Source organism: Trachurus trachurus (genome assembly GCF_905171665.1).
Source record: "Trachurus trachurus genome assembly, chromosome: 2".
Lineage (NCBI taxonomy): Eukaryota > Metazoa > Chordata > Actinopteri > Carangiformes > Carangidae > Trachurus > Trachurus trachurus.
In genome coordinates this window covers 12671707-12698253 of record NC_139914.1, presented here as the reverse complement: position 1 = coordinate 12698253, position 26547 = coordinate 12671707, and the positions used below count along the sequence as shown (strand labels likewise).

General features: G+C 41.5%; 1 protein-coding gene across 4 annotated transcripts in view; it reads right to left on the bottom strand.

Moving 5' to 3' along the window:
* Positions 1–1548: 1548 nt before the first annotated feature.
* als2b (alsin Rho guanine nucleotide exchange factor ALS2 b) overlaps positions 1549–26547 on the bottom strand; it is a 35474-nt gene continuing 10475 nt past the window's right edge. Inside the window, exons 6-35 of one of the 4 annotated variants that reach the window (XM_083988665.1) lie at positions 25537–25711; positions 24900–24996; positions 24145–24222; positions 22990–23211; positions 22743–22914; positions 21393–21582; positions 19295–19360; positions 19023–19185; positions 18636–18674; positions 17798–17944; positions 17484–17612; positions 13964–14034; positions 13299–13365; positions 13000–13193; positions 12079–12144; positions 11860–11958; positions 10622–10786; positions 10407–10518; positions 9652–9729; positions 8776–8909; positions 8513–8677; positions 6191–6308; positions 5946–6103; positions 5060–5173; positions 4804–4980; positions 4541–4598; positions 3572–3633; positions 3286–3435; positions 2540–2636; positions 1549–1833 (exon numbers count right to left, since the gene is read on the bottom strand). In XM_083988665.1, the coding sequence (XP_083844791.1) occupies positions 1795–1833; positions 2540–2636; positions 3286–3435; positions 3572–3633; positions 4541–4598; positions 4804–4980; positions 5060–5173; positions 5946–6103; positions 6191–6308; positions 8513–8677; positions 8776–8909; positions 9652–9729; positions 10407–10518; positions 10622–10786; positions 11860–11958; positions 12079–12144; positions 13000–13193; positions 13299–13365; positions 13964–14034; positions 17484–17612; positions 17798–17944; positions 18636–18674; positions 19023–19185; positions 19295–19360; positions 21393–21582; positions 22743–22914; positions 22990–23211; positions 24145–24222; positions 24900–24996; positions 25537–25711 (3602 nt within the window). In that variant the 3' untranslated portion in view covers positions 1549–1794. The remainder of the gene's footprint in view (positions 1834–2539; positions 2637–3285; positions 3436–3571; positions 3634–4540; positions 4599–4803; positions 4981–5059; positions 5174–5945; positions 6104–6190; positions 6309–8512; positions 8678–8775; positions 8910–9651; positions 9730–10406; positions 10519–10621; positions 10787–11859; positions 11959–12078; positions 12145–12999; positions 13194–13298; positions 13366–13963; positions 14035–17483; positions 17613–17797; positions 17945–18635; positions 18675–19022; positions 19186–19294; positions 19361–21392; positions 21583–22742; positions 22915–22989; positions 23212–24144; positions 24223–24899; positions 24997–25536; positions 25712–26547) is intronic. The other 3 variants (XM_083988666.1, XM_083988667.1, XM_083988668.1) reach the window with 3 other exon arrangements.

The window sequence follows — 26547 nt, the reverse complement described above, 5'->3', positions numbered from 1 at the left end:
TCAATTTCTAATATTGCTTCAGGCACAAACGGTCTCAGCAGTAACAGATAGAAGAGATTTTTTATTCCCATTCATCCGCAAAAAGCTCCAATACTGCTGTTGTTGTGGTTCGGAACAGCAGTTTTAAATATTAGATTAAATTTCGACCTTTGATTTGCAGAAATCCTTGCGGCTTCACCTCAATTTACTCCTTCACAAAGCGGCTTCCGATCGCCACAGCTTTTCTATTGTTAAACCATCTGAGAAAACAAAAGCCGTGACATTATAAAAAAAAAAAAAAAAAAGGCTTGGTCATCCTCTGAATCCTCTCTTAAGCCCTTTTTTTTATAAACTGACATGATGTGTGACGCAAATAACAACCAAGCGACACTGTCTTGACAGTTCGTGCTGTGGGAACGCTTTAAAAAAAAGAACAGTCAGTATTAACAGAGGATCGGCTTTGAACGTCACATCTGTAATAATAACAGTGTTTACAATACTAATAATAAATGAGGGCGAGAGGTGAGAAATATGTCGTCGCGGTCCTGTAAAAAGAATTTCCAGAGCTATAATTGATAATAGACTTCATATAGGAGAGTTGCTGCATTTAAAAGGAACACAAAATTCACAGATCAATACTTTCCGATATGGTTTTTTGACTTCTATTGTCACAGCTTTAACCCCAGGTAATCCGTCAGTCTTCGTTAATACTGAAACATTAAGATTGTCTGGAGGAAAACACTTCTGTTCGCTCCGATCTTTGACGTAAACCTTCAAGTCAGCCATTCAGATGAAGCCGTGTGACATTCCTGCAGCTGGATCGATCGGTCCGCTAGAAAACTGTCAGTTCCCATTTCTCCCAGTGAACACCGGGAGAATCGTAGTGTCATGTCGTTTTTACAGTCAGTTTACAATTATCCCACCGTGTGTTCGTGTTGTATAATTTTCTGTTTTGTATAAACACAGTATCAAACCCTGCTGTGAAGAATTAGTTTGGGACTAATCCACCCCATGGGAGGGCAGGGCAGGTTCGTGCTGTTTCCATAGAAAAGCCCCAGTCGGCAGCTTTGTTTGCTTTTTAATCAAAGGTGAGTGCATTTACAGAACTGACCTGTTGCTCTTCATCCTTTTTTTTTTTCTCTGCTAGCTAACTGCTGCGCTCATCATCCACTTCCCTGAGCTTCTCTGTGGCAGCCACGCAAGCGCTGCGACTTCCCACGCAGTGGATGAGACCCTGAAGTGAGCGGCTGTAAACACACAGCAGCTTCAGGTGATATACTGTAGATAGACAACTAAATAATAAAATGTTTTGTTGAGTTCCTGAAGTCATGTGTTTTTTTTTAATATTATGTCATATTTCTTCATGGAGGTGTCAGGTTTAGTTGAAACAAAGAAAATAAACTTCATCGATACGTCAAAAAATAAGTCCCATTGGCACTAACTAAAAAAATAACACTGGAATAATCTGAATTCTCCCCAGGTAACTGCTGGAAAACGCTCCAACAGGTGGACCGGGTTCGTCTTTTTACACCGGATCAGTCCAATATTCACATGTGCACCTGGTTGAGACGCTGGTAACAGAGTGTTTATTATGTGTGTGTGTGTCAGGGAGGGGGAGGTGGTGCCATCTCCATGACAGCAACAGATGGAGCCGTCAGAAGCCTGCGCCCGTGATCCTCCTCCTCCTCCTCCTATTGGTCAGCCGCGTACATCCGTCAACCCCCGGGAGCCCCTGTGATTGGCTGTGAGGGAGAAGGGAGGAAGGGAGGGGGTGGGGGGCAGCAGCATGCAGCTCACTGAGGAGGCGACGCCACGCTAAGTGATCTTCTCATGCTGGATCTGGTAGTAACAGGCCTGCAGGAGGAGGAGGAGATGCATGAAAACATCAGAATATTCACACAGGAAGCAGGAATCATGTTAGATTTTCAGAATCAGGGTATCTGCAGTCAAATTTAAGACTTTTTAAGACCTTTTTAATAAGTTAACTTAAAGATACTTTATTAATCCTTTGCAGGAAATGACAATGTTACCAGCAGCGGAAGACAACACAAGACCACAAACACACATCATGCTCAAAAATACACAATATACAACAACAATATTGCACAACCCGTTACAAACTTGTGTCAATGAATAAGAGCAGCAAGGTCTAAAATGCGATTTAAAAAGAAATAAAAGTAGCAAGGTCTAAAAAATAAGATTTTAAAAAGGAGGGAGAGACACTGTCACATGATTACAGATATTAAGAGAAGCCAAAATGGCATATGCACATGATTACTGTGAGTTAAAAAGCCACCTTGAATTAAATTTAAGACCGAAAAAGGAATTAAAAAATCCTATAAATATACAGTAAGCGATGGTTGGGGATCCCACTGTACTACAACCTCAATGACAATCAGTCAAGTTTACTTATTGTATGTATTTAAGACCATCTTAGAATTTTCTAATAAATGTAATACTTTTTAAGGCCTTAATTTTAGATACTTGAATTTAAGATTTTTTAAGACCTTTTAAGCTTTTTACCCTGAGAATAAGAGGCTAAAACCGTCGTGTGTGTTACCTTGAGTGTGGTGAACATGATTCCATGCTCCCCGTGCTGCACGCAGGGGTCCATCAGGTCCTCGATCAGGCTGACCTCTGACCCCAGGTTCCTGATGCTGAAGGAGAAATCACATGTCCACTTTGTGTCAAAGTCAAAGTCAGCTTTACTGTCAATTCTACAATAGAGGATCAAAATTATGTTTATTATGTCTAGTTAGTTAGTTAGTTTCAGTTTATTTCGGACATGTTAAAAGAAATGAGTAATAATACAAGAATGGACAGACATAACAAACAAATTACAAAGACAACACATGAAAAAATACAAATATTTGAAAATGAAAATAATTAGATTTTTCATATCCGAAAAGGAGTGGGAAGAAATAAAACATATCAAGCTTTCTTGTCATTATAATTTATACAAAAAGTTAATTTATAAGTTTATTTAGCTGGATTTATTCTAATATATTATCACTAATCTTTATCCCTCTAATATATAGGCATATACATATATAAAGAAACAAAGACAAACTGAAGGTAACACCAACAGAGCAACAAATAAAACTAAGTGGGTAAATAAATACCCAAATAATTAAATAAATTATTTGGGTGTAGAATATATATAAAACTAAACTAGAAAGAAAAAGAAAATATACATTTAAAAAACTCTACAAATATTTAAACCGTGTGTGTGTGTGTGTGTGTGTGTGTGTGTGTGTGTGTGTGTGTGTGTGTGTGTGTGTGTGTGTGTGTGTGCGTGTGACTGACCGAGCCCGCAGCACGACGTAGAGGAAGACGGGGAAGAGGTCGTCCATGGACCACAGGAAGTCCTGCTTCAGCAGCGCCTGCACCTCCTGCGTGATCTCCTCGAAGGTGAGCTGGATCACCTGCAGCTTGTCCGACGGCGTGAACGTCGTGCTGCAAACACACACACACACACAGGAGGCGCAGGAACTTAGCGATATGATGCACAAAAACTACAGTTTGTCTCAACATTCAAATGTAGCGCAGGTCGTCGGGACGAGGAAAAACCACGTCAGCAAAAATCCTGTACCTGATCTGCTGCAGCGTTTCCACTGCAGAGGCGAAGCAGGCGTCCTTGGTGCTGGAGAGAACCTGGACGAGACACACAACAGAGTTCACACACCATCATATACTGCTGCCACATTCACTACACTGTGCTTTAGTCTACATTTTACAGAAGAGCATTAGGGCCAACAACGGAGATTTTTTTTTTTAATGAGTTAAAAAGTCAGAATTTTTGATAAAAGTCAGAATTTCTGAGAAAAAAGTCTGAATTTCTGAGTTAAAGCAGAAGTGAGTGGTCCGGTCGTTTTGGCTAATGCTGCGTTCCAGGTAGGCTTTTGAAACCGTAAATTACAGCTTCAAGTCACAACTTACGACTTTGTAGCGTTCCAGGCAACCCACTCGTGTTTTTCCGACCTGTTTTACCGGTGAAAGTCACTATAACGGCCACTCGTAACTTCCGACCGGTGAACTCGTACCAGATCGAACTGGTACCACTTCACGGTCGGAAAAATACGAGTTTCCTTGAACGCACCATAACAGTCCTCGTCCCTACGTCGCCACATTCACGGCGTCCCTTGGCTGCACACACAGCCCTGCATGCCGTTCTCTCTCCTCATTGGATAAAAACTGTAGGATACGATAAATGTTTTCTCCTCGGCTCAGAGCAGAGCAGAGTGACTGACAGACCCGTGTTTCAGTCCAAACACTCTATGTAAGTGATTGCTGTCGGAAGATATAACTATTTAAGACTTATATTAACACAAATATATCACTTACTTCTGCTTTAAAAAGTCTGAATTTTTTATAAAAGTCAGAATTTCTGAGAAAAAAGTGAGGATTTCTTAGAAAAAAGTCAGAACTTCTGAGTTAAAAAGTCAGAATTTCTGATAAAAAGTCAGAATTTTTGATAAAAGTCAGAATTTCTGATAAAAAAGTCTGAATTTCTGAGTTAAAAAGACAGAATTTCTTGGAAAAAAGTCAGAATTTTTTTTACCTGCTGCTTCTCCCCTGGTGCAGTTTTGGAGACGGTGATGGAAACAGGCCAGAACTTTCTGAAAGATTAAATACAAAGAGGATTTACATGTAAAACATGTAATTAATCCATTTGGCAGCAGTGGGACTGTGTGTGTGTGTGTGTGTGTGTGTGTGTGTGTGTGTGTGTGTGTGTGTGTGTGTGTGTGTGTGTGTGTGTGTGTGTGTGTGTGTGTGTGTGTGTGTGTGTGTGTGTGTGTGTGTGTGTGTGTGTGTGTGGCGTACTGCTGGACGCCCAGGAAGGCGAGCAGGGCGAGGTCGGGCTGCTTGTTGAGGCGGAGCACGCAGTCCCAGTAGACGTCGTCCTCTCGCTCCTTGTCCAGGGCGTAGAGGGTGAAGAGCGGCGGGTAGAGGCGGGGCAGCAGGACGGGGAGCAGCAGGGCCGAGCTGCTCACCACACGACTGATGGGAAAGAGAGAGAGACGTGAACAGATGTAACAACACCTGGAGCTGTGAAAAAGGGACTTTGCTCGGTCTTTACCCGGGTTTGGGAGACTCCAACTCCACCGAGTCCTGCTCCTTCTTGTCCCGCGGGTTGGAGGTGGTCGGCTCTGGGATGAGACCGCCCTCTTCTGGCACGTCAGGGAACAGGAACCTGAAGACAATTCAACATGGGTCATTTCAAAGCATCACAGACAGTTTTAGAAAGTTTTTCAGAAGATCTTTTGTGATTTAAGTGGAGTACACATTAAAGGGATAGTAACATTTTTTAAAGTGGGGTTGTATGATCTACAAATAGCCCCCAAGTACTTTAATTGCAGTAGAAGACTCTCTGCACTCCTCCTGTTAGCAACGCCAGCCCATAATAGCCCTGCCCAGAGATTTACAACATACATTGTTGTGAATGGACCCAAAGAAACAGCCTATTTTCGTGGCTTAAAAGAGGTTTTACCTGAAAAAAAAAACACAGTTCCATTGTTCGCTGTAATATAATTTTTTCCAGCCCTTCAAAGTGCAGGAAAAACACAGTTTTTATTTGGACTGTATGTTGTAAATCTCTGGGCAGGGCTATTATGGGCTGGCGTTGCTAACGGGAGGAGTGCAGATAGTCTTCTACTGCAATTAAAGTACTTAGGGGCTATTTGTAGATCATACAACCCCACTTTAAAAAAAAATGCTACTATCCCTTTAATGAACATTAAAAAATGTAAATATGGATTGGATAAAAAAGACAGACAGATTCAAATTATTTTAAGAACAATATGGACAGGGGGACCACATGAGAAGAATATAAAGTGCTGAGTTTTATAATTGTATAATGCCTGTAATAAAAAGTGATGGATTGTTAGATTGTATTGCAGAATGTCCGTGGCATTTTCACAGTTTGCGGTGCCAATAGAGAGAGCGCTGTACTGTATGTAAAGCACCTGACAATGTGGAAGATGCGGTTGAGGTAAGACTTGATCTCGTTGACGGCCTGATGCAGGAGCCGCCGGTTGGCCCCGACGCCCACGTAGGTCATCCTGTAGACGGCCACCAGGGTCTCCAGCAGCCGGCCCAGTGGGTGCAGGGGGGTGTCACACGCCTGCAGGAGAGGAAAATATGTTTTTTTACTCCACTAAATAACCAGCGTGTTTCCAGCGGAGGTGTGGAGTAGCGGGTGGACTCTCACCTTGATGAGGTAGAGGCGGATGCTGTGATATCTCTCCATGGTGATGGGGCCTTCGTGCTGAGGGATGACCTCCAGACTCTCCAGGGTTTTGCTGTGACTCCGGGACAACGTCTCTGGACTGCAACACACACACACAGATGAGTAATATACATGTGTCTCAGCTCTAATGCAATCTCAACACCTAATAGAAGAACGGGTTAGGGTTAGGGTTAGTAGTGATGTGCATCTTCACTGGCCACACGATTCAATTTGACTAGGCTTAATCGGTCTACTATTCCATTATACGATGCATCTCGGTGCATTTTGATGCATCAAATCCTCAATTTTCTATGTTACCGATAAATATGACAACTTTAAAAAAAAAAATTAAAGCAGCACTAAGTAACTTTTCAACCTTCATAAAATATTTTCATAACTTTTGTGATGATACATCGACTTACAACAAGTTGAATGACACCTCTGTCGTGGTCTGAGGGGGTCTGTATCATTATGGTCTGTATCTCTTTCTCTGGCACTAAGCAGCTTTGAGGAGCATGGTAGGAACCCTGCTCTCACTTAACTCATTGAGTGCCGCGCTCCTTTCCAAAGTTTTAGTCAAGTGTACCGGCAATTTAGACCATTTTTGACTTTTTATGTAGAGCCACAGTGTATTCTATATTATTGCCACCAACACATACTGTAACTCAATTGAAAGGTTTAACTTTATGCTTCAAATGACCACAAACCGTTTGTTTCTACGTGCCTCCGTTCCTGAGAAAAGTCAAGCTAAACATGGCTGGGTTTCACCAAAATCCCTCCTTTTTTTCTAGAAAAGGAGATAGAGCGTCTTTTATGAAAGGTGCTCTGTTTGTGCCTGTCGCTCTTCTGACACTCGCATTTCTGGATCAAAGGGCTCGTATACGATAAATATATACAACACTGGTTGTTCTATTCACAAAACCACCAGCGGGGGCGGGGGGGGCGCCACTAAACAACAATAACACAGACGCACCGTGCCGTGTCACAGCTTCTCGCCGCGGAGCGTGAGGGTCAGTCGGCCACCGCGGCTCGCGAATACCGGTCCCGCCGATGGTCGCGGTCCTTCTGTGGTTCGGGTCGGTGGTACCGGTCTGCTTTGGCCCAGAGACCATCAGATTTTACCGCGGGAGGACTTTGGGGAGGACACGGTGTTGCTCCAGATGAAGACCGGGCGGGACTGTCGGCTGAGAGCTTCCTGTTTCAGCTCCGAGCTGCTGCAGCAGCGCGGGTGAGAGCAGAGCAGCTGCAGAGCAGCTGCGCTGCATCTGCATGCAGAACTCCGTTTGCAGAAGCCGAGTTATGATAAAAACTTCCAGATCATGAGCTGTCATGTGACTTTGATCGTCATCTATTTCAGTTCTCCTCGTCATAGAGTCCCCAAATTTACATATAATGTGTATTAAAGTGTCTATTTTCATAATATAAAAAAAAAAGCAAAAAACGAAAAATCTCGTTTTTGGCACTCAACGCATGGGAACGAAAAACGAGAAATTACGTGGTTGGCACTCAATGAGTTAAGTTTCACTTTCACTTTTGCGAGTCACAACAAGGAGGGAACAGGCAAAACGGCACTTTAGCAATGGATTATGTTTGTGTTTTCACTTTGAAATGATCCACTGGAAACAGAAACTTAGTTTTGATGTCTTCTGTTAATTTTAATGCAGGATATTTACAGGGCTTCACGCTAGTGTTCATGGGAAATGGAGTCTTCCTTCAGGCAAAACACTACTGCTTTGGTCCACAGGCGCCGCCAAACTCAACCAAAACTGAAAGTTCTTTAGTACTGCTTTAAATAGAAAATATCATATAAATGCATTTCCTACAATACAGCAGCTTCCTTTCTGAACACATAAACAAAAAGAAAAGGCCTAGCCGACTTAAAGGTGCACTTGTTAATTTCTCAAAAACAAAACTTAAATCTTGGCTTTAAAATAAAATAAACCACTGTCTCTCTATGTGAACATCATCAAACTTGAATGAATTATTTGAATTTAAAAATCGATTATGTGACATAACTGCATCGATTCAGAATCATCCCATTATGAATGTTGATCAAATCACTACTAAAAACCCACCTTTTTAAACTGGCTTTTAATCTGTAAATTAAACATGTCTAATTTTCTGTTCTTCTATCTAATTTCATATCTCTTTTTGATCTTCTACATTATTTTTTGTATTTAATTGTGTTATTTTTATGTAAGTGTCTTTGAGCACTTGTAAAAGCGTGTTATAAATAAATAAAATGTATTATTATAATAAAATGTATTATTCATATATCAACCCAGAGATCCACGCTGTGCTCACCTGTCCTGGATCTGTCTGCGGCTGGTGGTCAGCGCCACGGCGATGTTCTCCCAGGCCGTCCGCTGTTCTCCCTGTCCCGGCGCCTCGCAGCCCAGCTGACTCCAACACTCCTCGAACACCGCCTGCCACTTGTCCTCGGCGCACACACACAGACGCCCCAGCTTCCTGCAACACACACATGCACACACACAAAGTATATGAAGTAAAACAAAGACATAAAAGTTTACAATCGTTACCCCCCTCGATGATGTGGGTGAGCTTACACAACGTGGGTCTTGTCCTTGTCGCCGTCGAACAGGTGAGGTTTGAAGTAGGACCCTGTCACCTTGAGGCCGGAGCCCCATTCGCCGCCGAAGGATCCCTCCAGGTAGTCGCCGTTCGCCATGGTCAGCACACCCTGAGGACAAACACACAACGTTTTACTACAGTATGCCTCGTTTGATGCACACAACACATCTGTAGAAATGTTTCTTAAGCCCTATTTGCACGGGATTAGTTTTACCTGGGGACCTCTGGTAATTTATAATAATTGCGGAGGACGTCTGTGATCTTAATCCCGTGCGAATGCGCCATGTCAGTAATTTGTAAAGTAAAAATTCCCCCGCAAATGACCTACTATATTTCACCAAAGACCGACGTCCCGTGGTAAAACTAGTCCCGTGCGAATCTGCATCTCAGTAATTGAGGGGCATTTTTTGTTCTTCCCCGGTTGAAACCATAGCTACTGTAGCTACGGGTTGAAACATGGAGGCTGCGGTGGAAATTATGAGCGGCATTTTCGACGGCGTTTTAGGTGCAAATACGGGCTCGTATCGGTGCTGGAGACCCCTTCGAAAAAAGAGCAGGCCCCGTTCCATCAAAAGAGCGAAATTTTCAACACTGTTGCAAAGTCACGTTGCTGCTTTGACATTTTATTTACATTTGCTTCGCACATGGATGTGACAGCAGCGGATGTTACGACGTGCAGCTTTGACGTCATATCGGAGCCTTAATGTCAGTAAATTCGAGTAAAAATACAGACTTCACTTATCCCGTGTGAATGCACCGCAAGAAACACAGACGTGGGGGGGTAATTTACAAATGACCAGACGTCCCCAGGTAATACTGTACTAATCCCGTGCGAATAGGGCTTTAGTCACCTTCCCGTTGAGCGTCCAGTCGTCAGAGAATTCCCCCTCATACGTGGTGTCGTCCTCCGACAGAAGGATCCCAGTGCCCTGAAAACAATAAAAAATGTTCCAAAGGTCAGTCACCGCTAGGGCTGGGACGATATGCTTTTCTCCCGATTTGATTCTTCTACGATTCTACGATATTGCAGATTCTCTCGATTTTTAGTCTGCATTTTTAACATTTATCTGCACACAAATACTGTAGAAGCCTATAAATGAATAGAATAGGTACTTTATTGTCATTCAAAATACACGGTGTGCATAGAACGAAATTTCGTTTCACTGACTCTTGGCACAAACAGAAAATATATGTGTGTATATATATATATAAATAGATTAAAAAACAAGACAAGTGAGGTTGATCAGTCAATAAAGTGCTCTATGTGCATATGTGCAAAAAGAATACTATTTTATATTTAAAAGGATCACAGTTAAAATGTTAAACATGTTAAAAGTGGCATGTGCAAAAGTTAAGAATTCAGCCGTATTGGAGCAGTCTTATGGCCTAAAACTGTTATTAACATACATAAATTAACATACTCCATTATAAAGTTAACTTAAACCCTTTTCAAAACCTGTACTCTCTGTATGTAAAAAAGGTTAACAAATGCACATTGCACAATATTAAAAAAAATTCAAAAAAAAAAAAATCCGTTCGTCAAAATTCATCAAAAAGGACATCGCGATATTTATGTGAATCGATTTTTTCTCCCACCCCTACTCACCGCCATCTTATTATCTTTGAAGGCTCCTTCGTAGTAGAGGCCGAACTGTGTGACGACCACGCCGGTGCCCTGCCGCAGGTGGTCCTGCCACATGCCCATGAACTTCTCTCCTCTGAGCAGAAAACACAAACACAGCGTCAGTGTAAAACAGACGATACGAAAAACAGCATTGGAAGAAAAGAAAAAAAAACAAAAAAAAAACGTAGTGTCCATACTTTGTGATGTCATCAAAGACTCCGTATCCCGTCTTCTTGTCCTGCAGCCACTGGCCGATGAAGACGCTGGGGGAGGAGGTGTTGAGCTTGCCGGTGCGCAGCATGCCGTGGCCGTGTCGCATGCCGTCCTGGAAGGAGCCGTCGTAAACTTCACCGCTGGCGTACCTACGGATGCAGAGAGGAGGTTGATGTTTGTTTGTTTTATTATTATTAAAAATTCATGTCCTGTTCCTTTTATACTCTTTCGTTAAATATTTATGGAACGTATTCATTTATTTTGCTGATTTAGATTACTTGTTATCTATTACTTTTTAGGCTCTCTAAAGAATCCTGTAATGTCTGTAAAAACCTTGGATATTTACTCTTTATGCTTGTACAAATCTTGTCTTTTTATGCTTGAATATCCTTGTTATTAACTTTTATGCCTTGTTTTTTTGCTGAATGTTTGTATAGTTGTGCATATTTGCTATTGTCTTTTAACCTTTAATCTTTTCTCCCTCACAGCTCTCCTCCCCCTCCCCTCGAGAAGCTTATGCCTCTTGTCAGGCCATCATTGTAAATAGGAACTTGTTCTTAATTGATTCTACCTGGTTAAATAAAGGTTAAATAAAAAAATAAAAAAACTTGTATATTATCATTCTGTGTTTGTTCACTACAATTGTTTACTGGGGGAAATATATGATTATGTAACACTACCAGAATGTTAGATAAAAATTGGTTATATAAAAATAAAAATTCATCTGCTAATTATAGATTTATGGATTAACCATTTCCTCTATAAAACATTCACAGAAATGGACTGCTCTGTTTACTGTCGCAGGAAACTTTTAAAACACCACAGATCTATATCTGAGAAGCCTGGAACCAGAGAAAAAGATTAAATAATTGCCGCTGTCACAAACTGCCAGACTTGTAAAATCATGTCTCATGGTCTTATTAAAAAACCACAGTGGAGCGTTTTGACATCTGATGACGCCTGAATGCCTGTTTATGTTTGTGATTCCCCCTGCAGCTGCTAACTTCACACAGAATAACATAAACATTGTGAAGACGGACACACAGAGACTTTATCTACTCGCCCTCGAACCAGCAGGAAATATGAATTAGATATAAAGATTAAATAAAGATAAAAGTCCTTTGTGCTCAGTCTTTTCTATCGGGAAGGAAACTGGATGCATAAATACTTTGTGATCTATTCTCATACTACAGTGTCTTTCCAGCTGTGTTGTTGCTCCCACCTGTACGTTCCCAGGCCGTGCATCTTTCCGTCTTTCCACTGCCCCTGGTAGTGATCGTTCTTGTTCAGTGTTTTATTGGGAGCCACGAATTCACCGAAGCTACACAAAGAACAAACACACACACACACACACACACACACACACACAGGGAGGAGGATGAAAAAACTGAATCTTTACATCTCAGATATAATAATAATCCTGAGGAAACGCAGCTCTCACCCGTCCTCCAGTCCGTTCTTGAACTCCCCTGTGTATATCCGTCCATCGGGCCATTTTAACACTCCCCTGGAGAAGATAATACAGTAAATACATCTCAACTACATAGGGGTGTAACGATACACAAACATCTTGGTTCGGTTCATTTTCGGTACAGCAAGAGAACCAAAATGCAAAACATAAATTTGCTTGTTGTTCATTAGGAATTTTTCTAAACCAAATGTACACGTTTTAGTCAAATGTAATTATTTTACTCACCTACTAATGTTATGCTATAGCCAGGTACATTCTGTCCCTGATACAAATAAACTTATTAAGCTAAGCTAAACTAAACCATTATACAAAATATGAAAAAAAAATATAATACTATTGTAAGGTGCTGATAAGTCCTAATAAGTTCAATAAATTATTCTCAAATTAACAAAACATATAAAATAAGCCTTACAATGAATAAAATATTCACAAATAACGAGGAGTTTTGGAAAAGCGAAGCGTTTTCACACTACATTTATGAGCCTCCATGCGCGCACCGTACATTTCTTTGACCGGCGCAAGACAGACTCATGTTTTCATGGTGATTCGGCTGCGTTATTCTCATGACTCGCCACTAATAATAACAAAATAACGATAGAGACAAAACCATATATTTATCTAAAATGGGCCCATTAACAAGTGTGGGTAGCGGAGATTCATCCACATTAATATGAGACTTTTTTATAACCAAATAGAAACTCCTCGTTGTCCCTTTAAAAAAAACAACACAACATTTTTTTTTTTACATGTAACCATAGGGCAATGTGGGCCATAGGGCAAACTGAACCGAACGCCTCAATACAAATACATGTACCGTTACACCCCTAATCTCAACCACATCCTATATCATGATTTTAAAACGCTCCATGTGTGTGTGAGTGTGTGTCCTACCTGCCGTTGGGTTTGCCAGCCAGCCAGCGGCCTTCGTACGTGGCTTCTTTGAGCCGTCCGTCCTTGTAGAAGGTGTAGGAGGCCGACCTGGAGATGGGAGGCTCCAGCTTCTGCCCCGACCCCGACCCCGAGTCCTGGCCGGCCCCGCTCAGGGCCTGCTCCACCGCCTGGTTGATGGAGCGAAGCCACTTGGCCTGGGAGCAGATTCACACACATACGCTTTAATATGTAATCCATGCAGCCCTGAAGTGTGTGTGTGGTGTGTTTCAGCAGCAGCACTGACAGACGTCCTACTGTACCTTCTCCATGGGGGAGGAAGCCAGAAGAGTGAAGGTCTCCTCTGGTGTGATCACCTTTAAACCGTATCTACACAAACAGACCATGTGAAAAACATTACAATATATACAATATGGCAGATAAATACAAGAAAATGAAGATAAAAAACATTTTAAATGAATAAATACAACAAAATAAGAGAGAAAATTACAATTATCAACCAACTCTTTCACAGAATTTAAATATTTTTTACAGTTGCATAGTTTTTTTTTGAGTTTTAAGGGTTGAATCTACTAATTATTGTGACAGTAGGATTCTTGATATAATTATTTTTATATAGATAAAAATAATATAATATAATATATATAATATAAGATATAATTTTATTTTTCAGTTTGATCACCTTTAAACCGTATCTACACAAACAGACCATGTGAAAAACATTACAATATATACAATATGGCAGATAAATGAAGATAAAAAACATTTTAAATGAATAAATACAACAAAATAAGACAGAAAATTACAATTATCAACCAACTCTTTTACAGAATTTAAATATTTTTACAGTTGCATAGTTTTTTTTTTTAGTTTTGAGGGTTGAATCTACTAATTATTGTGACAGTAGGATTCTTGATATCATTATTTTTCACACTTTGAATGGTTTGATGTGGTGACTGAGACTCACGTGCCAGTGTTCTCCTCTGGGATTGGTTCCACCCACAGCGTGGCCAACGGGAAGACGTGATGGGTGGAGAACTGGAGGAGGGAGAAAGAGGAAAGAGAGGAGGAGGAGGAGGAGGGAGGAGAGAAAAAAGAGGGGAGAGGGTGAGCATTTAGAAAGAGGAGAGAAGATTGTTATTTTTTTTATTTTACAACAGAAGGTGATAGGCTATAAAGCAGAACACAAGTCTATAGAATATTAAAACAGCCTCACAACCTGATCACACGGGGTTTTTTGTCTTAAATAAACTGGAACTAGAACAACTGGAGCACATCTAAGCAGATTTTGAAGACATGATGTGGAAGAACTGAGCTGCTTCTTGTTCAGGATTAACCTACAAGACGGGACGCCGGGGGTCAGTCATGCAAGACGAAGACATGAGCTTCACATGTTTTTGAAGCGTGCATGCTCTTCTCCACCAACACCCTGCATCTCTGTTTCATACGGCTGCACAGGCTCACGTCACAACACACAGAGGAGGAGGAGGAGGAGGCTTCTGCAGAGATGTATTCAAAGAGCCCTGGCTGCTGGGCAGGGCCGTTGTATAGGGGAGAAAGGTGATGATAACTCTAGGGGCCCAGCGCCCAGTGGGGCCCATAAAAAACCCCAGTAGTCTAATCTTTGTATGACTGATTTATTCTGCGTAAGACCCTGACTAATACTCATAGTACACTGTAAAAACTCAACATCTTTCCAAGAATATTTGTCTTATTTCTCGTCCAAATGTCTCATTTCTAGTCAAAACTAATCTCTTTCCACTTAAAATAAGACTCATTACCTAAAAATTTACTTGTTTTTAGATAATTTTCACTTAAATTCACAATAGATAGAAAAATCTGCCAGTGAAAGTAAGTTTTTTGTGCTTGTAATAAGGATTTTTTCTACTTATTCCAAGTGAAAATCTGCTTGAAAGAAGTAAAAAGTGTCTAAAAACAAGCTACTTTTAATATGATGTGTCTTATTTTAAGTAGAATGAGATTTGTTTTGACTAGAAATTACATTTTGACTAGAAATAAGACAAATATTCTTGCTAAGATACTTGAGTTTTTGCAGTGTAATGCTGCATTAGCATCAAAACAAAGAAGGCTAAATAAAAAACGATAATACATATGTACGTAGTCTAAGAAAAAAAAAGGAAAAGTTAGGGGCAGGGGCCCACTTTAGTATTCTTTAAGGGGGCCCAGAATTCCTAGCAACGGCCCTGGCTGCTGGGTAGTTGGATGATGGTGTAAGTGAGTCAAGGCAGGGGTCACACAGTCAGTGGAGGGGCTGAGAGGTGCAGGGGGGGGGGGGGGGGGGGGCAGGCAGAGGGAAGGGAGATGGGACAGGGAGAGAGGGGAAGGAGCTGCTTTGGAGACGTGAACCAGGAAGTGCTACGACTATTCTGTCCTTTCAAACCCTTTGGTCCAAGCTGTTTATATCCAAACCAAGGAGATATACTCTCCAAGATGATGGAGCATTTATGTTATGTTTTTTTTGTTTTATTTCAAAAGTTGCACTGGAATAAGATTCATAATAAGAGACAGTTCATTCTCCGGTGCAGCCCTGCCCAGGCGTGGAGCAGGCAGAGTGGAGGTAGGTCGGGGTAGGGCTGGGTATCACTGATAGAGTCTGAGGAGAGGGTGTTCCCTGTCAGATAAAACAGGGACGTTGGTTCAAGCTTTGGGTTTTAGAGCAGACCTGTTTTTCCGGAAATCCCAGAAAATGGTTAATCAATTTAATAACGGGAAGGAAAAAAAGATTCCCGAGATTTTTTATTTTTTTTGGTGGGGGTATTTTCTCATTATGTTGCCTTAATAAAGACCTAAACTAAATAACATATGCTCAGTAAACTGTGTGAAATGTATAGATTTATAACCAAAAAGTGAGAGTGCTTCAGATTGAACCATAAAGCACAATAATGATCAGAATTAAAATGATAATTGTTGTTGGCCGATTTGCTAAAGTTATTTGTATGCCTATAGAAAGTTAAAACATTTTTATATACTGTAGTTGTATTGTAGAATTTAGTAACAGAAGCGTGTAGTAGCCTTAAAGCAGTATTAACATGTATCCTATTATTTTTTTCGGGGTTTCCCAGGATTCACGGGAGAGGGGGGCTCTATTGTCCTGGGAATTTAAAGGAGTATTATCGCAAAATTCGGCCACTAGATGGAGCCAGGCGGAGCTTATCAGATATAAACAAGTGGGCAGCTGTCAGAGAGAGAGAGCAGCCTCGTTTAGTCCCCCCCCCCCCCCCCCCCCCCCGCCCCCCTCCTTCTCCCTCCCCCCTCCTCCTCCTCCTCCCTCACCAGGCCGAATGAACGTGCAATCGCGGGAAAAAGAAAACTCGCTAGTGGAAGCGGCAGCTCTACGTCGCGCACAACCACAACAACGACAACAACAACTGAAACGTCCTCCTCCTTAAAACGCTGAGAGGACAGCTGAAGAAAGACACAGGGACGTGGAGACAAAGTGTTCTACCAGCGATTCAGTGACTGTGAGCAGCCTAACACTGCTACATTACTCACTGTTGCATATTTGTCCGGTTCGGAGGTCGGATTTGCGAGTTCCGAGTGCATTTTAACGCAGCAAGCGCCGGGCCGGCTTGGATCATAACAAAGACAAATGCTGCATTTGCCCCACGGACACTATACTGTTGGCGATTTTTTTTGTAAATTTAGTTATGGCTCCCCCCGACCCATCTTTTGCATATTTCAGCTTATTTTATGCTATTACTGCTGTATTTGCGATAATGCTCCTTTAAAAGAGGCAAATTCGGGGAAATTTCAGCAACACTATTTTAGAGCAGGAAGAGGAGAAGTAAAAACCAAAAGCTGGAGCTCTGTGCTTTTTCATGTGCAGATTGTAGACAAACATGTGATTCTGAGTCATGTGGGTGAAAGTGACACGACTCGGTCTAACAATTATTCTAATGACAAATACATGCGGTGCTGTTTTCCCTCTTTGTTTTCCGTTTAGTTGCTTTAAAATCCATAAAATCAACCCCTTCTCTTACTGTCTTGATGTATTTAACGTCTCTTTCTAGACTTTGTACTGATCGATTGATTTGCTGCTGTTTTTACAAACCCTGGACCGATTTGATAGGACTTTGTGAACCTGAATAAAGCATCAATGATCTGCCCTCGTTAGCTCAGCATCACTCGTTAGTGGCTTTATCTGTTTGTCATGTGTTTACATGTCTGAATCTAATGACACAGAGCCCTAAGCCTTTCACACACACAAACAGAAGAGGAGGAAGAAGAGTGGGACAGGGGGAGAGAGTCGGGGTCACTGTGCTGACATTTGCTTCTGGCTGCATACTTACGAGATTTTTACAAGGCGCCACGCCCTGACAGCACGAAGGCAAGCACACACACACAAACGCTTGAAACACACCAGGTTACACTGTCTCAAATATGGCGGAAAAGAGGCAAAAAAGAAGTGATGGACTGTGTGTGTGTGTGTGTTTCTATGTGTGTGTGTGTGTGTGTGTGGGGCTGACCTGTGCGTGGACCAGAGCGTCGTTGAACAGGATGAACCAGTTGACGGAAAACCTCCCGGCGTTCTGCAGCGTCAGAGCCTTGTTGCTGCTCTCGCAGATCAGCCGGCGGTGAGGCTTCCTCAGCGAGTCCTGAACCATGCACACACACACACACACACACACACACAATGACACACACACACACAATGACACACACACACACACACACACACACACAATGACGCCCATTCAATGCAAAAAAATCGGTGACATCATGTGACAGCTCAATGTGAAAAGGATACGCATGGTGGGAAGGAATAACGAGGAGCACATACACTCAGCGAGTTTACCGTCATTTTGCCAGGGAAGCTCTTCCAGAAGTGGAACGTGTACTCGGCCTCCTTCCGCCGCCGCTTCAGCTGCAGCACCAGGGATTCGAACCTGGAGCAGCTGTCCTGCAGCTTCTGGTAGTCGCTGGAGCTCTGATGACGACACACGAAACGAAGCAGTCACGGTGAAGCGTATGTGGTGTATGGATGTCACAATTACTTGTTTTCACTAGAAATCGCGGTATCAAATGTCACAATTAATTAATCGTAAAGGTAAATACCGTCACTTTCCAAAAAAGATTACGTGTGCAACTTAAAAGGGCACTGAATTGATAGGAAATTAAATGTTAGCGTGTCATTTGATATATTAAAAAGAAAAAAACGATTAAAATAAGCATTTGTTGTAGATGACAATTAATGATGAATATTTCAAACATTTCCCCTAGGGGATTACCGGTAATAATTGGTCCTAAATTAATAGATACTTCAAATATTTTGTGTATATAAGTAGTAATGTAATTGTATTTTGACTACATTTGATTTCATACATTCATCGTGTGAAAAGTTAAACATTGGCTCAAGCAGCAGCAGAAATGTGAACAGTAACTTCTCTCAAGTCATACAGCACTTTACTTATGTTTAATGCGAAATTTAACTTGTGTCTTTATCTGAAATTTGCAGCTGTGTTTATTTATTCATGGTGCCTATTTACTGTATTATCCACTGTATTTGTATCATTGCATTTATTGTATTCAGTATATTATATTGTATCCTATTCTAAAGCCTGACCACCAGGGACAAAGACTGCAAATTAGCTGAAGCTAAACGTCTTATATGCACTCACATTTTCCCATTTTTTGTGGCAATGTTGCATGTATCGTCCCTGTTAAATAGAGATTAAAATGAAAATTAAAAACATTTTTTTATATCTATTCATTCATTAATGTATTCATTGTTTATGTATCTATCAACCTATCTTTTTTTTCTTTGCCCTTTCAACTATAAGTTTCTATCTGTTGGGGCTCGGTGCCAGAGGGATAGGGGTGGGGGGTTGGTATCTGTTCTGTGGTATGTTGAATTTACATCTGTAATTACTATTGTATGGAAAACTATTGTTTTTTATTATGTAAAATTCAATAAACAGATTGTTAAGAAAAAAAAATCTAATAATGATTATTTCTCTGACAATAATCGTTGTTCAGATTCAGAAAAAAACATTTGCGTCTCGTACCACTTCGAAGCAGGTGGCCAGTTTGAGCAGCAGCCGCCCGTATTCGTGCAGGTGGCGAGCTGGGAGGTAGAAGAGCGCCACCAGCAGGTCGGCCATGGCGGGGTTCTCCTCGCTGCACTCCGACAACCTCTGCAGCAGCTCGGGAGTCTTCCCAAAGAAATCTCTACAAAGGGGAAAAAAAGAAAATCTCACATCATCAGACTTTTGTGTTTCTGGATAGATGTTGCTGCAGCTTCGTCATGTCTGTGGATGTGGATGTGTGGTGGACTCACAGCGACGGCTTGGTCAGCGCCTGGAAACCCCCCATCACCTGGAAGTTGCCCAAACAGCTGCAGTATCTTAACAGTCATAAAGAGAGAGATGTTGTGTTATTATAACCCTGTGTGCATATTCTCATTTGTCCAGGTCATAGTATCTCAAAAGGAGGTTAAATCGAAAGCAACCGGACTTATTGGAGTTATTTGTCTGGGAAGACGTTTCACCTCTCATCCAAGAGGCTTCATCAGTTCATGTAGCATCTGAACAGGCTGGACCTCCCAAGGACAGTTTAGTTTAGTTTATTTCAGTCAATCATGTCATTAAAAGAAAAGTAACAAACCAGAAAGAAAAAAGTAAATAAAGAAAAACATCAATCAGAATAAACAATAAGTAAACAGAAAAAGAAAATTTGGACCGAAAAGGCATAGGCTGAAGCATAGCTTATTACGCCTACCCTGTTACAACTCTGATTAATTAAAAAATAAAAAATAAAAAATTAAAATGTACAATTTGTTATTTATTAATAAAAGAAATAAGCAATCACAAAACAGTAAAAAGAGAGAAGCTGCTTGATTCGATTTCCCTTTCTTCTTCCTTTTCTTTCCCTTCCTTTCTCCTCTCCTTTCCCTTCTTCAGAACACCACACACCCGCAAAAGCAATCTGGTGTATGCAGTCCAGTGCAACGAGGAATGCAAAGACCTCTACATCGGGGGAAACGAAACAACCACTGCATAAACGCATGGCCCAACACAGGAGAGCAAACTCCTCAGGCCTGGACTCTGCTGTCCATTTACATCTCAAGGAGAAAGCCCACTCCTTTGAGGACAGCAATCCTGGACAGAGAGGACAGATGGTTTGAAAGAGGAGTAAAAGAAGCCATCTACTGTTTGTAAAAGTAGAGAAACCATCCCTCAACAGGGGAGGAGGTCTGAGACACCACCTATCTCCAATTTACAATGCTGCCCTTTCATCCCTTCCCAGTAGATTCAACAATCTAGCCTCAAAGAATAACAACTGTTCACAAGTGGCAAGTGACTCAGGGTTCCTACAGCATCTAAGCTATTACACAATAGGGTTAGGGACAATTTTACCCACTTTCCTATGTGGTCCAAGGTAAAGTGACTGCTACATGAATGATTGGGGGGGGGGGGGACTTCTCTATGTCAGAATGTTACCAATTATTTTGAGATTTGAGACTAATTATAATAATAAAATCCCACTTACCAAATGTTAACATTTTTAAGACTTTGAAAAACTGATTTAAAGGCCCCATGCTGTGCACTTTTCTCTGGGTTTATTTACCTGCTGATATCCCTAACAAGATGTATCATTGGTTTTGAGTACCTGTGATCTGCTTAATATCGTTTATATTGCCCCTTTCTGTTGCCTCTTTCTGGAGCTCTAGCAGGCACAGGTCATTTGGCCAATCAGAAGAGAGAATGAGAACCTCTCCTCTGATTGGCTCACTGTTTTTGAGTGGTGTGTGGTCGGGCCAATCACAGGCAAGTAACTGAAACCTAAGCTGCATTCATAAAAATTGAAAAATAACAACTGGTCATGGTGGGCGGAGTTACCTTGTGTGTGACATCACAGAAAGGAGGAAGTGCTATCTGCTCGTCTTAAAGAGAATGTTCCTACAAATGGGCGGTGTGTGTTTCTCCGTTTATGACCAGTTTGATGCATGGGGCAGTATATACGTGGCCCAGAGACCTCCCCAAGCACGAAAAAATAACCAAAATCACATTTTTCATGCCATGGGGCCTTTAAGACATTTTAATGCCAATTAAGGCCTTGTTTTTAGATTAATGAATTCAATGCCTTTTAAGACTTTTTAAGGATCAGTAAGAACCCTGTGACTCCAACGACTGTCGTTATAACAACATAGGGCACTAACGAAGTCGAAACCAACTTTCCACCAAAGACAGTCACCTAAACTGGTCAGATGCTACATGAACTGATGAAGCCTCTTGGATGAAGGTGAAACGTCTTCCCAGACAAATAACTAAGTCCAGTTGCTTTCGATTTAACCTCCTTTGAGTTATTATAATAACACAGATGTAATCGATCTTTTTTTCGATCGATTTTTATTGATCGCAGAGGTGGAAACGCACTCGTTGTAGGAGTCGAGGAAGATGCTGTGGTGGTCGAGGATGAGGAGGCTTTTGACGTCGCGCCCGCGCCGCAGGTTGGCGGTGAGGCTGGTGGCGTGTTGACCGGTCAGGTGACACAGGAGGCTGAAACGCCCAGCGAGCGTCTGCAGGAGGCCGAGGGTCACCGGGCCGAGGGCCGAGCTCAGGGACTCTGGAGGACCAGACAAAAGATACAAACATCTTTCAAGATTCAAGATTCAAGATTCTTCATTTGTCACATGCATAGTTAAAGTGTACACTTACAACAAGCAGTGAAATGAAATCCTGACTACACCCCCCAGACTGTGCTGTCCCTCAAATAAAAACATGTTAAAAGAAATTGTAATTATAAATAACAAACTTAAAATATAAACAAGGTTAGAAAATAATTTCATTAGTGCAGCAAGTAGGCATTTCAGTATAAAAACATCCAAGTTTAAAATGCAGATCAAGTGCAAACCAAAGGGCATAAAGTGCAAAGGGCAAAAGGGTTAGAGAGATAGAGAGATGCTTGAGACAGCTTGTAGATCCTCTGTAGATTATCCTTCCTTATGTTGTATTTTTTGTTTGTTTGTTTTATTTTATTCTATTTTAACTTAATTACTGATATTATTTTTCTTTTTTCTCTCAGTGTATGACAATTTGTATTTAGTGTCAGCTTTTTAGGTTATGTTTATTACCCAGAAACAGGAGGGATGGGGTGTTTTTTCAAATGATTTGAAAATATAAGCACCGTCTTTCACTTGTCTCCACTCTTTGGATGTGTTGTAATGTTGATGCTCAAAAAAAAAAAACAAATCCGTATCTGCACACAACTGCCAACATTCAAGACCGTGCTCAAAACTCTTTAACCCTCTTTAAAGGGGAACTACCGTATGCAAGTCCGCTTGCTTTTCCGCTGTTTTGGTTACGCTCCTCTCGCCCATGTGCATTTGTTTTCAACGACGCTGACGAAAAATCAATAAATGGAGCAGTGGATAAATGTATCTATCTATCTATCTATCTATCTATCTATCTATCTATCTATCTATCTATCTATCTATCTATCTATCTATCTATCTATCTATCTATCTATCTATCTATCTATCTATCTATCTATCTATCTATCTATCTATCCACGAGCTATTAATGTATAAGTTTCTGTGTTTTACACTGTTTTGTTGCTGTTTTTTAACTTAATTTTTCTGAATTGGCTCTATTTTTAAATGTAAAGTGTCTTTGAGCATTTGCAAAAGCACTTACAAAAAAAAAAAAGTATTATTATTATTATTAAAAGAGAAAAACATCCTCTAGGTCCAGAAATTCCACTTCCTCCCTCTGTGTGAGTCTTACCCAGCTCCAGCAGGGGGCGTATGATCTGCGTCTTGATGTTGCACAGCTTGCAGTAGAACTTCCTCTCTGCTGCGGCCAGCTCGTGGAGGCTGGCGATGAAGCCCATCACGTTCCTGTCCGACAGCGCCACGCACCGCCGGCCGCCTGCGAACACGGTGCTGACGTAGCCCAGCTGGGAAACACACCAACATTAAACTCTCTCAACCAATGAGAATCACAGATCGTTTATCAGCTGCTGTTTCCTTACGTTCATGCAGAAGGGCAGTAGAACGGGCTGCGGAGTGAAGCCGCCCGCCCGCTCATCCTCCTCTTCCTCTCTCTCTGCCTGCTGCCCCCACGCCTCCTCCTCCCCCTCCTTCACCTGCTGCCCGCTGTAGTAGATGATGGGCTGGATGCAGTCGCCGTCCGCCAGCAGGAGGCTGTGTCTCTCCCCGGCGCTCACGTCCCACACCCTGATGCCCTCGGACATCTGCACAGAGAGACGCGTGTTCATCAGATGTGAAAAACAGAAGCTTCGAGGCTGAATGTGTGTGTGTTAGGGATGGGCATTTCGAATAATTTTCTAACCGAGCATCCTAACCTTGTTGTAACCGGGTAACCAAATACTGTAATAAAAAATAAAATGACACCATGTCTGACGGACAGAGCGCAGCCGGTGCATAAATGCCAAATGCGCTCTGTCCGTCAGACAGTCGCATTACTGACACAGCGTCGTCAGACTAAATATCAGGTGGATAATAAGAGTCGAGACTGGAGTTTAAGATGCACATACGGGGCAGATGTTCATCTTTATGCCGCGGCTGCCTCGGAGGAGAAAACTTTTTTTTCCTTTTCTTTTCTTTTAAATCATTAGCGGTGCTTATTTATTAGTCCACGCTACATTTTGGTGCCTTCGGTCCTCTCTGCTTCGCATCGTTTCAGGAAATAACTGGGAAGGTTTCAGAATGTTTGTAAACTGAAAGCATATTTTCTAACAGACTTGATGACACCTGTCGGCTCCCTCCCGACGGTTTACGCCGAGGGAACTACCACAGATTATTGTAGAAGGTTTGAAAGTCCGAGGCTCGATCCAAAAACGCTTTTACACAGCAGAAAATCACGTTGCTTGATCCGAAACAGTTTAACGCTACAAAAAGCCGAACCAGGGCATGATAATGTAGTTTGATCCGACACTAGACTGTTGCTCTAACGTGCCGTTTTTTTAAATCCTAGGTTAACCGGATAATAAATTCATAACCGGACAGCAGACTGCCTACTCGGGTACCCGGGTACTCGGGGTAACCGTGCACATCCCTAGTGAAAACCAGCTTCGAGGCTGAATGTGTGTGTGTGTGTGTGTGTGTGTGTGTGTGTGTGTGTGTGTGTGTGTGTGTGTGTGTGTGTGTGTGTGTGGTTTCCTCACCTTAGCGAGGCGGGGGACGGTGCTGGGTGAGTCCATGTGTCCCAGCTGACCAGAGCTGTTTCTGCCCCATGAGAACACCTGGACGACACAAAGACACACTGATGTAGGCGACATCTTCTGACAGTTTCTCCGTGGTGAATCAGGTTAAAGTTTGTTTTCACTTCTCTCTCTTTCTTCTCCTCTTTTCTTTTTCTTTCCCTACACTTTAGTATCCTTTTTCACATGTTTATTTCTTTGCTTATTCTCTTTCTCATTTTTCCATTGTTCCAGTTCATCCCCATTATTTCCAACACATCCACTGTTGTCCATCTGTTTGCACTAATACAGTGTTTGTCTTTGCTGATTTGTCTTGTCTAAACCTTTAATATGTTGTTTTTTTGTCTTTGTATGTTTCTGTTGTTTTCCACTTGTCTTGTATTTGCATCACTTAAAGAGGAACCATGTAAGTCCGGTCGCTTTTCCTCTGTTTTGCAAACCCTCCTCTTGGCCATGTACATTTGTTTACAACGAAGCCGGCGAGAAATCAATCTACAGAGCGGTAGATAACTTTATATATCATATACGATGTTACGACGTGTGTATTTGTGTAGTTTAATCTGTCATAAACAAGAGATTACGGGTTACGGGACATGTTTAAACTATCACAATTACTCCAAAGCTGTTTAATTAAGGTGAAAATGTAGCATAGTGAAGCTACAAATCCTGCATAGTTCCTCTTTAAGAAAAAAGAAAGGATAAAGACGTGACTGACTGACCTGAGACTGAGCGGTCAGAGCGATGGAGTGGTGTGCACCGGCCGCCACTCGCACAACCTCCTTATTGTTCAGACTCTTGATGCACATCGGCTGTAACCTGCAAACACACACATGCAAAAATAACCGTATGGTTTCGTGTGCATTTAAAGGGATAGTAGCATTTTTTTTAAGTGGGGTTGTATGATCTCCAAATAGCCCCTAAGTACTTTAATTGCAGTAGAAGACTCTCTGCACTCCTCCCGTTAGCAACGCCAGCCCATAATAGCCCTGCCCAGAGATTTACAACATACATTGTTGTGAATGGACCCAAAGAAACGGCCTATTTTCACGGCCTAAAAGAGGTTTTACCTGAAAAAAAACCCCACAGTTCCATTGTTCGCTATAATATATTTTTTTCCAGCCCCTCAAAGTGCAGGAAAAACACAGTTTTTATTTGGACTGTATGTTGTAAATCTCTGGGCAGGGCTATTATGGGCTGGCGTTGCTAACGGGAGGAGTGCAGAGAGTCTTCTACTGCAATTAAAGTACTTAGGGGCTATTTGTAGATCATACAACCACACTTTAAAAAAAATGCTACTATCCCTTTAACGCTTCAAATTTGTGTTGAATGACCTTCATCTCGTCCTGCCTACAGTACCTGGCCAGGTTGTCTCCGTGCCCCAGCTGTCCGTGCTCGCCGTGGCCCCAGCTCCACACCTCCGTCTGCAGGGTGGGCAGCACCTCCTGGGCCTCGGGGACCGCCCCTCCCAGCGGGGTGAGGGCCACGGCGCGCATCCTGGGACGGCCGGCTTTCCTCAGCAGCCGCGGAGACACTGTGAAGAGAGGAGACAGGAAACAGCACATCCTTCATGTCCTTTCCTTTTTTTTTCTCTCTCTGGCCTGCAAACAGATTTATCCGAGTCATTATCAGTCTATGTATATTAGCAAACACAGTGACCCTTTAATTTACAGGCTGTTAATTACGTGAGTCAAGAAATAGCCTAGAAATAACGATCAATTCTTTAATTGGAAACAAAAGGCAGCTCCAACTTATTCAAATCTTATGACAGATGTTATGAGACATTTAGAGCTGGAGAAAATCAAATTTTCACTGAAAAATCAGGAAAGAAAGTTCTATAGTATTTGGCAACCGTTAATGGATTATTTTAACCACAACATAGTCTGAGGGCAAGCTATAGAAATGCTCTTCTAGAAGGAAAGACTTTGTATTTTATTTTATTCTATTTTTTATATATATATACACATATTTATTTTTCCCTGTCTCTGTTTAGTTTTTGTCTCCCCCCTTTTTTTTTCTTTTTTTTTTTACTTTTGAAGAATGTATACATTTGGGTACGTACTGTATAATCTTTTTTATTTCCTTTTTTTATTTTTAAATGAATCCCCTTCATCTGTCTATTTTTCATTTTGAGATACATAAGTTAATACAATTTAAATGACCCTTTTTTATGTAAACATGTACGTGTAAATGTGTAAGATGTCTGTTGTGTCTGATGTGTTCTATGTTCAAAATGAGAAAAATCAATAAAGAGAGTTGGAAAAAAAAGAAAAAAAAGAAAAAACGATCAATTTCATAGTAAAAGTAAAATTGACTGTAATTTCCGGGCTGTTTCTAGACAGTATAACGCAATTAATTGTTATTTCTTAT